This window comes from Typopeltis vanoorti, chromosome 3 (genome assembly GCF_054136105.1).
Source record: "Typopeltis vanoorti isolate ZY-2024b chromosome 3, IOZ_Tvanoo_1.0, whole genome shotgun sequence".
In the NCBI taxonomy this organism is placed as follows: Eukaryota; Metazoa; Arthropoda; class Arachnida; order Uropygi; family Thelyphonidae; genus Typopeltis; species Typopeltis vanoorti.
The window spans coordinates 156,246,317-156,259,200 of NC_143551.1; the positions used below are offsets into that span (position 1 = coordinate 156,246,317).

The following is a 12,884-nucleotide window of genomic DNA, read 5'->3' on the forward strand; positions in this document are numbered from 1 at the left end:
AGAGAGTTGGCTAATTCACACACAGGAAGATTATGGGGGGAAGGGAGTATTGCAGTTTGTGTATACTAATGTTCGAAGTATTCGGAATAAGAGGGAAGAATTTTTGTCATTACTACAACTTGGCCAAAAATTGTAGGAATTAGTGAGACTTGGTTAATTAAGAATGATATAGTTATAGGGATTGAATGTAAGGGGTACAATATTTTCAGGCAGGACAGAGATGACAGAATTGGGGGGAGGGGTTTTACTAATGATAGAGGAAGCGTTAAAGCCAAAAAAGGTAGAAGTGCCTCAAGGTGACAGGTATGTAGAGGGCAGTTCACTCGAGGCTGTTTAGTGTGAGATAGAGATTATCAAGGCGAAATATGTAATCGGTTGTTGCTATAATCCAAGGGGTATAAGGGAGAATGTAGATAGTATGTATTTGCAAATTAGCACGATGAGTGAAGGTTGAGTAATTATTATAGGGAATTTTAACTTTGGGGACATAGATTGGGAGAAGGAATGGTCTCAAGGAACAAAGGAAATGGAGTTTATACAGTTGTTAAGAGATAACTACCTGAGAGAGTATGTAATGGAAGGGACAAGAGATTCTAGAGTGTTAGATCTGGTCATAACATCGGAGAACATATCAATAAGTAATTTAATTACACTCTCTCCACTTGGGGAAAGGGATCATGTGGTCTTGACCTGGGAGATTGTAAGAGGTTCTGAAGATTCTGTTAAGAAGGGGTATATGTGGAATTACAAGGCTGGTGATTATGACAAGCTGAGACGTCAGCTTTCAGCAGTGCCATGGCATGAGAATTTGAAAGGGGGAGATATTGATGGTGCGTGAGAGATTGTCAAGGAATATTTAAAGAAAGCTGTAATCAGACTGTATTCCCAGTCAGAAGGCGAAATCAAGTAGGAGTAAGATAGATGAATAATATTATTAAGCAGGAGTTGCAGATAAAGAAACGGTTGTGGAGGAATTAAAAAGAAAACGTGATGAGCGTTCCCATGAGCACTACAAGGTACAGGCAAAGAGAGTAACCTGTATGGTAAGGAAAGCAAGCCAAAGCTAATTATGAGAGGAAGCTAGCTAAGAATCCAAAAGAAACCCTAAGGAGTTCTTTCGCTATGTGGCAAGTAAAAGGAAGAATAACCATGGAAAGATTACTTTAAAAAGTGTTGATGGTAGAGAAATTACAGAAGTAAATTAAATAGTTGAGTTGCTTAGTGATCATTTTGCAAAAGGGTGTCATCCTGGTTGTGATAGCGCTGTGTCAAATGTGTCATTGACTAATGAAAGTCTAGAGATAGACAAAATAGAAGTGCATAATATATTACAGAACCTTAATGCTAATACTGCCATTGGGGTTAGATGGCATATCGCCCCATGTGTTACGAGAATGTGCAAGATAATTAGCACCTCCTCTAACCAGGCTGTTTAATTTAAGCCTCAGTTCTGGTAAAGTACCAATAGAATGGAAAGAGGGTAAAATAATTCCACTGCACAAGGGAGGCTCCAAGACTGAGGTTGCAAATTATAGACCAATCAATATATCTGGAGTGCTGGTTAAGGTTTTGGAGAAATTGGTAAAAATTAGAATTCAGTACTGGGTGGACAGCAATATGATACTTTATAAGGGGCAACATGGTTTTGTGAAAGGTAGGTCTTGCCTCAGTAACTTGCTTACTTTCTTTAATAAAGTAACAGTAGAGTTGGATAAAGGAAATCCTTACTCAGTGATATTGCTGGACTTTGCAAATGCATTTGACAAGATTCCACACAGAACTCTGTTGCATAAATTAGAGCAAATGGGTATGAATCTGAAGCTGGTGATTTGGATTAGAGGATGGCTGGTGGATAGATACCGAAGAGTGGTTTACGGAGGAGCTGAGTCCAGGAGAATGCAAGTGACTAGTAGTGTACCTTAAGGCTCAGTACTTGGTCCTCTATTGTTTAATTTGTACATCAATGATATTGGGAATACTTTGAAAGGAAATATCCACTTGTTTGCTGATGATGCAAAATTGGGAAGAGTGATGGTCAATTCAGATGATCTAGATATCTTGCAGGATGACTCAAATAGGCTGACGGTATGGACTAAGGTAAATGCTGTCAGTTTAATGTGGCTAAGTGTAAGGTGATGCACTTCGGGAGGATGAGATCACATGCTGTTTACTATATTAATGAAACTGAACGCAAGAAGTTGACGAGACAAGGGACTTGAGAGTTATTGTGGACAGAGAACTTAAATTTAAAGGACATATTGCAAAGATTGCCAAAACCATATCAAGTTACATGGTTGTTGAAGAACGCACTAACAAGCAGGGATAAGGAAGTTATTGTTCCACTTTATAAGGCATTAATAAGACCGCATTGGGACTATTGTGCACAGATCTGCTCACCTGGATTTCTTGGTGATGAAGAAATGGTGGAGAGGATTCAGAGGCGAGTTACAAAGATTGTTGCAAGTCTGTGGGATGTTCCCTACGAGGATAGATTTAAGATCTGTGGGCTCCAAAAACTAGCTGATAGACGTAGGAGATGAGATATGATAGAAGCATATAAATTATTAAAGATATTTTACAGGATTGATACTGATGACATTTTTAACACCAGTGCAGGAAGGAAGAGAACAAGGGGCCATCAATGTAGTGTAAGAGTGTGGTTAGCAAGAGTGTTAGGACTAGATGTTTTACGTGGAGGATTGTGAAGGGGCAGAATGCTTTGCCAGAGGTGGTTGTGAATGCTTCGTCTGTGAATAAATTTAAGTATGATAGATATTGTGTAAATAATGGTTAGTGTGTCAATGTGGGGTCTCCCGCGATGAGTCTTTTGACTCCATGGAGACACCGTGATAATAATAATAATAATAATAATAATAATAATAATAATAATAATAATAATAATAATAATAATAATAATAATATATTATTATTATTATTATTATTATTATTATTATTATTATTATTATTATTATTATTATTATTATTATTATTATTATTATCATCATTATTATTAAAAGTTAAACGTTAAGATCTTATTAAAAGATTGGAATTTTTCAAATGTGTGACTTAGTGTGAATTCACCCACATTTATCTCGTAATCAAATCACTCCAGCCTACCGACACTCATCTCTCAACATGAGCGTGGGCCAGGTAGAACAATATCTACTTACTAACAAACAAATCGTGAATTTTTATCTCGCTGTGGTATTATTTGGACACATCTGCAGAATGAGTGAGGACCGGAAGATAAAGACATTCATGTTTGGTTATGGTCGGTGTAAACAGAAGAGATAGACCATACAGAGAATGGATAGACGACATAAAGGACTGGTGTGGAATGGGTGTACGGAAACTGCATCACTGTGCACTGGACAAAGAAAGTTGGAAGAAGATAGTCAAGGAGGCATCGAACACCAACGGGCAGTGAGCCCATGGTTCGTGATGATGATACCGATGATGATGATGATGTGGTAAGATGAGAATATTAGTGGCCTGTCACAAGATGTGAGACCACCCACGTACTTATTCCTCGTGTTAGTCTCTCAAGTATTCTTCTGGATTATCTAACCAGTATCAATATGATTAGAGTTTATTATCTTTAGTGAGCGCTTGAAAAATGGCACAGGCAAGTCGTATTCTCTTCCTTCTTTAAACATTTCCCGTTAAAATTGGGATAGGAACCCATTCATTATACACATAAAATACAGAAACAATTTTAAAAGTCTAGAAAAAATGAATTTCAAAGCAATGTACACGTTTTTGTTCTTTGTTTAGCATTTAATATTAGTCTCTTTTTGGTGGGCTGAGAGTTTGATAATCTAGAAATAGTACTTTAAACACCAACGTGAAGCATTTCCAAGGCTATTCAGATCTTCAATAAGTAGAGTAGTACTCTCAAACCTAACTACAAACTTCATCTGAGGATATTAAAAAATAGCAATATCCTCAGTGGCCAAACAGCCTATTGGTTGAAGAGCAGAAACGCCAATCATTCCGACAACACGATGCATATTTTCTTTCAGACTAGCAATTGATAGGGGAGATATGATACTTTACTAGGGAATTATTATTATAGAACAAGGTAGTTTCCGGTTCCTTCCTTGTTTGATAGGATTCCATGTCTGTAGATATGTGTGTTCACTGGTCCAGTTTGAGGGACAAAAAAAAAAAAAAAAAATTTCCGGGTGAAAGGAAAGAACCTACTTCCTTAGAGACTGGCTAACTTACCTTCATTGAAAATCCCTGATAAAGGTTCTTCGCGTTCTAAACAGCATTCGAGCCCAGAGATTTCCAACCGAATTGCTCTGTCGAAACCAACTGAGCTTCTAAGGCTCTTCAACACTATAGCCCAGTTTTATTATTATAAAATAGATTACACTCCCTTGCAATTTTCTATCAAATGTTCCATCCCGTTCTCAAGCAGAGTACAGAGCTTCTCTTTGGTTCGAAATATCCAGGGATCTTAATCTTGTTCTTGTATTATATTCCAATATATTATTCTTCTTGTGGAGTGACGTAAACGAAGGTGGCTTCCATTCTCCACTACCTGCAAATTTTCATGAATATAAATGCTTGTGTATGCGATTTTAAATGTCCACACCGACGCTGTGGACATTTCTACAACGTTATCCGTACATGTATTTAGCACCTGCAGTCAAAAGAGGTAGAAAAACTAAAAAATAAAATTATACAGAGATTCAGTGTTCGAGGGATCAATTTAATCATGATTTAAATTTTTCCCTATTCAGAGCATTCTTGCGCCTTTACTTTTCCTTTACCCAATTACCATTCGGAAATTGGGTAAAGGAAAATATGCGAAACAGAAACGCAGGAAAAATAGTCCACATTTTCATCACTATGGCAAAAGTAACACTTTTGAGTGAATGGAGCAATTACTCTACTCGGGTTCCATTGGTAATTGCAATTTATTGGAACGATCTTAAAAAACGCTATATATGCTCCTTGAGATAACCTCCATAATAAAACATTACAAGAGATTAGAGCAGGAGAACAATTTCCATACATTTCCATACTGTTGGAAACGAATGATGATCACTCAGTTTTCAATGATATGTAGTGGCAGTAACTGGAAAAGTGGGCACACGATATTCTGTGGTGCAAAATCCTGTTTTGGGATTGTGGTTAGAGTTGTCCAAAGTTGCAGCTGAAGCAATTAAGGCTATGAGACCTTACATAATACAAACAATGTACTGTACTGCATTGCGTGCAGACATAATACTACATTACCTGTTTTGATGGGTGAAAAAACCTGTTTCCAGGGAGAAAAACTCTTCCACCTCAGTATGTGACAGGTTGAATCACCTTCACTTGAAACACATCCTACACAGGATTCGAACCGAGGTATTTCAAACCCAAGGGGTATCGTCGTTATCGACTAAGACGGAGTTCATCAGACTTTTAAATAAGTACAGCTAACTGACTTTCATGAAAGTTAGTTAACTGGTTTCATCTCCTAACGAGAAATCAATAAGTTAGAGGATATTCAAGATCATTTTCTTAGAAATGAATAAATAAATAATAATAAACTCATGATGAAAGTAGCAGCGAAACTACACGATACCATAATCTCTGATATGTATGCAGGTGATTGCTGTGTCATCCGCGACGGCTCTTATATTTATTTGTTGAAAATGTGAATCTCACCTATGGAAAGTTGAAAACTCATCATATATCTAGCAATATGGATAGTCCAAGAATAGATAATTCGGTTTGCTTGCTCTAGAAACAATAATAATAATTATTATTATTATTTGAGTTGTCTAATAATAATTATAATTATTAAAACCACCTTACCGGCCATTATAGATCAAATACGCATCCGCATACGCTTCGTATCCATCATATATTTCAATGTAATATCAATGGTATTACAATTTTAATATGCACTTCGCATCCATGATAACTTGAACGTCTATAGACGTCTAAGCCGGTAGCGTGGTTATTAGACACCTCCAGGGAGTCCAAAGACTCATCGAGGGTGGGTACCTGCTCTATAGCTCTTTCTCCGAGATTCCATCCACCAACTGACCTCAACTACACCAACCCCATCTACCGCCGACCACTACCACTAGTATTTCCAAAGACAATCACAAACATCCATGCCCACGGCGGGATTCGAACCCGCAGCCTTTTGGCTGGAGAGCGGATACGCTAACTTAAGCACATTCTGTAACGGTTAGCGGATACGCTTCTATTTTACGCTAACCGAGTGGTTAGCGTAAAATAGAACGTAATAATTTGTCAAGAAACTCAAGGATTCCAAAAAAAAATACAGTGCTGGTCTGAGAGATGAAAAATCGTCTACCACCCAAATATATTCGCAAACATTCATGCCTATAATGAAATTAAAACTGACAACTTGTTGGCTGGATAGTTATGGCTTTCCACTCTGTCAACGAGGCTAGCAAATGCGACAACTGTTGAGTTTGTTGGTTTTCGATATTACTGGTATGAAAATGACCTAATCTCCGCTGAAAATCTTCCAAAGTCGGTGCTAATCTATTTGTGCTAGAAAGGACGAATCAGATATGTATCTGGACTGTGCACTTGTCGAACTGCTTGTGTGTGAGAGCATTTTGTAGGGTTAACTCTTCTTATGCTGTTTTTTCTTTTTTTCATTTCCCCATGTTGTATTGCAAAACTTTCTGTTTTTCGATTGTACTATATTTTTCAAAAACAATAGTGTTGTTAAAATATCGTCGCAGGTTCTTATAGTTTATGTTCTCGAAGAATCTCTTCTGGATTACTACTACTACATAATAAATCTTCATTCTGAGCACATTCTGTAACGTCAAAAGAACTGCAATGCTGTTGCTGATCAGTCAAGAACTTTTTTTGTAGTACGAAATCCATTCAACTCCATTTTTCTCCAGTGGTAAAATACTCCCTATTTTACCGTGCCATTCTCTTCCACATTCCATTATCCATTTCCATTCCATTATCCATTATCCATTTCCCGAGTATTAGTGTACTTCATCCACTACACGATTTGACACTGATCTCTAAATAGAAAGTTTTAGCATAACCACCGTGTCGTCGTGCGTCTCCGTATTGGACACAAATGCACTTCAGTTGTAAAGACCTGGTTCAAATTCAATCTAGGACATGGGGAATCTTTCTAGGACTTTTCAAAGGACCATCCAATACAAAAGTGTAAAGGTTTCTGCCTCTCTGAAACTTGGGTTATTCATACCATAAAAAAGACAGCCTTAGTTGCTTCTGCCATAATTTCACACAAAAACTTCATACAGAAGAAGCACTGCATGTTTTTATACTGGATAAATTCAATAGCGCATTATCATTTTATTTATTATCTTCTACATTTATAAGAGTACAACACTAGCATAAGCATAAACCGCATTACGGGTTTTATCATTTTACAGAACATACTAAATATGGTATTTAAAAACTTTTAATTATTTCTAAAGTTTTGAGTGTTTTGTCCGTTTTGAGTGTTATAGAAATTATTCTGACTAGTTGGTGTGATTGTTTAAATCATATCCATTTACTCGGGAATAGTTTGAGAAAATCAGAAAAAACATTTTAGAAAATCGAATTATTGTTTTAAGTTGCAAAGATTTGCTATTGATTTAAATACAGATTATTGAATGATATTGCGATATTTCGTTGTTTTACAACATGCTTTCACCAATTACAACTTGTTCTCCTGTGAAAACATTCCGTGTCATTATATACAGCAGAAACGATAGAGTAATAAAATGGAAAAATCCAGATTTCATAAATCCGCTTAAGAGGAGTCCAAGAGTAAAAGCAGTCATCATTGAACGTCAGCGTGAAAAATAAAAGTTGTGGTTGGAATAATAATAAGTTTCATAATTTGTGTTTGTTGACGTTAGATTGTGAAGTTGCATTATGACAAAGCTATAATTGATATTCAGGATATACCTCAGAGAAAAAAAAAAAAAAATCAAGATAATTAAATAGCATGAGCTGTGAAATTTGAGAGAGAGAGAGAAAGAGAGAGAGAGACTTGCATAATATTCTTATATCTATTCATTTTTAAAATCCGGATATGTAAACAGTGATTGGATGGTTGCATGAAGACGTTCAAATCTATATTTAAATACAGAAGTATCTCGTCAAATCTCTCTCTCTCTCTCTCTCTTTTGCTGTGTCTGTGTTGGTGATAGTGAGTGCTTCCAACTCGACGATCCAAAATTTACGTATCAGATGCTTAATACGGAATCTATAGAAGGGGTTGCTTACAGGTGTGAGGAAGTAACTGTGGTTCCAGTGGAGGAGATAGCAAAAGACACCATAAATTTTTCAAATTCAAAAAAGATCAAAGCTATCACTCAAACAACGTTATCGTGGCATAATATTAATGTCACTGCAACAACTGTAAATAATGAAACATGTTCTTGTTGTCGATCAAAGAGTAAACCAACAGAGAAACAGATTTTGAGAAATGGTAAGTAATGGAAGAATCTCTATTCCTCTTTTTTGGTTGTTTTGAAAATTTCACATGAAAATATTTTAACTTTTTTTTTTTATTTAACAGATTTATTTTTGAAGAATTATAAATACAACAAAATTCAGTTGAAAGAAAACGGCGAATGAGAATTAACAATTGACTCGTGACCTTCGTTTCCCATTAGAATTTTATTAAATTTGGTTTTAGTGTACAGTTGATGTTCGACAAGAATTCAGCGTTTTTTAACCAATAAAAGGCAAATGTGTAGTTTTCCTGCTATAGGTTAAAAAACAGATATTTTAACCTATGGCAGCATTTATGAATAGGCGCACAAGTAAATTACTTGATTTTCATACTGTAGTTAAAATTGTCTACTGATCAGCTAATATTTTCAACGACTGATATTAAGACAGTTTGCAAAAGGAGAGATATTTTTTATGACAACCGCTGAGCTGAGTTACCTCTACCTATGGATCAATGAAAAACACTAAGCGTGTATATCACTTAGTGTTTTCGTCTAGCATGGCCATGTTAAGTTAGAACTGTAATTAACCTTCCTCCATGACAGTATCAAGGCTTTCAGTACAAAAGAGGAGTAATACCTCCTACTGTATCACATGATAATCATCATCGAAAATAATAAGAATAGAAAAATTCAATTGATTACCATAAATATATGCTGTCATATATGATGCGAAGCTTTCAGTGTGAAAGAAAATTTAATTTGATCGAAACATTCTAATAAACTATCTTATTTCAAATTTGGTAACGAACGAAGAAAATATATCCAGATTTTTATTGCAATATTCGTTATTATTTTTAGTTAACTTAGAATAATAAGTTATTAATAGCAACTGAATTGTTAAAAGTTTGCTTCTCTTGCATTGAAGATCTTGGAAGTTTGCTTCTCTTGCATTGAAGATCTTGGAAGTTTGCTTCTGATAACTTCCCTTCTGAATGATAAACAAATAAAATACTGTGAGAATAGCACCTCATCACACAGCAGAAATCGGTTCGTTTACTGACCGTCATTTTCCTATGCTGCTGTCTGAACATGCTTTTTTGTGGTCGTATTTTTCATGGGTTCGTTGCGGCTTTTCAGATAAAGCAGGGTAGACTTAGAATGTTTGTAAGAAAGCGGAAATAACATTTCAGTGTTTTTATATATATATATTTTTATTTTTAACTACTTAAATCGCATTTTTTCAGTTATATCTACTATTTTAGTCATATTCCGTTTATCTTTCGTTGCACTATTAACAAGCATATAATCTCACAGTTTTATAACTGTCCCATGTGCCTTTACTCAAAAGCTAGAAGTTAATTTGTACGACAGACCGTAATGAAATTGTTCAATGTCACATTAAGCGAATTTGATGTTATCCAAGGCTAGGAAATTAGCCCAGTGTCAATTAATTGCTTTCAGATTGAGATGTAAATTATTGTTATTATTATTATTATTATTATTATTATTATTATTATTATTATTATTATTATGTGACACCTCCAAGGAGTCCAAAGACTCATTGAGGGAGGGCAGCTGCTCTACGACTCTGTCTCCACCACTCAATCCACCGACTGACCGCAACTACACCAACGCCATCTACCATTTTTCAAATAATAAATTGTTATTCTATGTGTAGTAGTATAGGTGACCTACGTATTAACATGAAACCTTTCCAAGCCGCTTCAGGCTTCCAATTAACATAGTGGTGATCTCATAACAAAGGATGAAATTCATCTGTCATCTAAAAACTGTCACAAACATTCATGCCGCAAACTCACAGTCTACACAAGCGGGGACGCTATCCACTCGGTCAAACATCACAGTCCGTAGCAAGATTGAATGGGTGGGGGAGGGATATCATTTTTAATCATTCTTGAGCTTTAATATTATTACAGTGAATCATATTGAACATACATAATTTGAATAACATTCTGAGTAGGCTATGTTCAATAAGTTTGTAAGTAGTAGTACGTTGCTACAAAAGCCAAGAGATTTTTTGCAGCAAAGTAACGTCACTGAATTTCGTAGAGAATAAGATCAGATTAATTTTTCCTAGAGCAGAAGTCCTGACTTTTCTAATTATAAAGAAGGTACAGAGCAGTTGAGCAAAAATATAAGAGGTTATGAAAATGAATTAATACATAACGCACACAAAACTTAACAGTTGTTGCTAAGCTCTTATCGAGTAGCACAACACAGAGTGTCATTCTGCAATAACAAGATACCGTCAATGGAAAAATATCGGCTTAGTTTTTGAAGGCCGAGTGTAAACGAGAGAGCCTTAGCACTGAGGAATTATTTAATTAATAGTCATCCAGAAGAAATATAAAATAATAAATAATTTTATTATTTAGTTTATTTATTTTTTACTAGATTCCACAGGCTTAACTGTTACGGTAAATGATCTCGTGTGAAATGGAGATCGAGAGTATTCGGTTATTCTGTTCATGTATATTTTACAGGTCATCTCACTGCTGCATTATTAGATCAAAAGGAGAAAATCCAGTTCGAGGTTATAAATGAAAGTGATATGTTTAGCTGCTAAACATATCACTTTCATTTATACATATCACATATTTCTGGTTATTCAAGAGGAATAACCAGAAATATGTTCTGCTTTCTAAAGTTCGCCTATTTTTAAGATATATTCAAACAAATAACTAAGAAATTATATTCAGAAACTTGTTGAAGTAAGCAAGACTTGAAATATCAATTTGATGCATATGAATGGAAATGTCAGAATCACTAAAATGAGAGACAACTGTTCATTTTCTTTCCAAACATACATTCCACTGTTAACTTGTTATTATGGCTTCCAGTTAAAAAAATAAATTTTGGTAGGGTTTTTATTTCTGCTAAATGTATTCTTTTTTTCCTAAAAAATACACGAAGTTTTGTATTCCCTTTCAGTCGCTTCAGATAACATCCGCATGATTTTTTCGTCTTTATTATAAAATGGGCTTCTTCCACAATGATGACCACCAAATGCTGTTCTCAGTAATGGATTCCCAAATGTAGGACGCGACTCTGAATCCATGGAAGGGGAAGTAAGAAACTAATCAGTGTTCAAGTAACACTGGAAGTATATTGTCAGTGTGCTGAAATGATTTATGCATAAATTTACAAGTTGGACAGACTGCGATATTATAAACTTTGCACGTAAATAAAAGCCTATCCATTAAACTACACTGGCGTCCAAAACCTGAGGACGAACACTATTTCTGAAGATTACAACCAGAAATTCAGGCGAATTAGTTTGTGGCAATTTGCGTAATAGACGATTTCGAGTAGAAAGCGGGTACACATTCAAATTTTCGAATCGTGCGCAAACGGGTCACGTAGACAGTATAACAGTATAAAAAATTTTTTTAAAAACTGCGCTAAGCGAATTATGTTTGAAAGAAGCTCTTTTTGTAGGAATAAAGTTGCAAACTTTGATGTCTCAAAGACATCATCTAGATGATTTCTTTGTGAATTATTGGAAAGCTTGAAGAAGACCGCAGAATTACTGATATTGCCAGAATGTTTGGAATCTCACATAGCTTTGCATCCAGGCTCTGGGCAGCGTTTCGAATCAACGGAATGTGTTACAGACGTTCTACCACGTCAACTAAGTTGTTCCTCTATCACGGAGCATGATTTTTTGGTTTCAACAGCAAAACACAATCGACGCAGCATTGCAGGTCAGCATGCAAGTTGGCTCCATTCAAGCATAGTACGTGGATATCTCGACAAACTGTGGCAAAACGTCTGCGAAAAGTATGCCTATACGCCCGAAGAACTGTAGTCTGCTTCCTTTTATGCACAGCATATCGCAGATCACGTTTCCAGTGGTGTTGTATCCATAAAAATTGGGCAAGACACGAATGGCTATGTACTCTTTACAGATGAGAGTCGTTTTAGTCTTTCCTCCGATTTTGGACGATACTTGATCTGGCGTGAAAGTGGTACTGCTTACCATCGCGAGAATGTTCTTGAAAGGGATAGGTACAGCGGTGCTGGGGTCATGGTGTGTGTGTGCTGGGGGGGGGGGTATTATGCTTAATGGACGCACCGAACTACAAGTGCTCGGTACTGGCCACGCGAATTGAGTGGCCAGCATGCTAACCAGATCTCAGCTGTATAGAACATGTTTGGGACGCAAACAAACCCTTATCCTTGCCTTGAAGAATGAGTGGACCATTTTGCCTCATGGACTCCTGAATCACTTGGTACTAAGCATGGTACACGACCTTGTGAGAGTTGCATCGCAGTTCGAGGTAAACATATTCCATACTAAAATGTCTCTCCGCATGGTTTTCTGTAATCACTGTACATTAATTCCTTAACTACAGCCTTAGGAAATTTTAACTTTTTGCCAAAACCGTATTAAAATTTAATTTTTACGAAATTTATAAAAAAAACATTTTTGTGTAATATAAT

At 36.0% G+C, this 12,884-nt stretch overlaps 1 protein-coding gene and 1 long non-coding RNA gene across 2 annotated transcripts in view; one reads left to right on the plus strand and one right to left on the minus strand.

The window, feature by feature from the left end:
- The window catches only part of LOC150108689 (uncharacterized), a 134,540-nt gene that overhangs the window by 46,470 nt on the left and 75,186 nt on the right, over window positions 1-12,884 (minus strand). The window lies entirely within an intron of this gene.
- The window catches only part of LOC150108690 (protein white-like), a 72,526-nt gene that overhangs the window by 2,036 nt on the left and 57,606 nt on the right, over window positions 1-12,884 (plus strand). Inside the window, exon 2 of the mRNA XM_090415362.1 lies at window positions 8,212-8,452. Coding sequence (XP_090271488.1) covers window positions 8,212-8,452 — 241 coding nt within the window. The remainder of the gene's footprint in view (window positions 1-8,211; window positions 8,453-12,884) is intronic.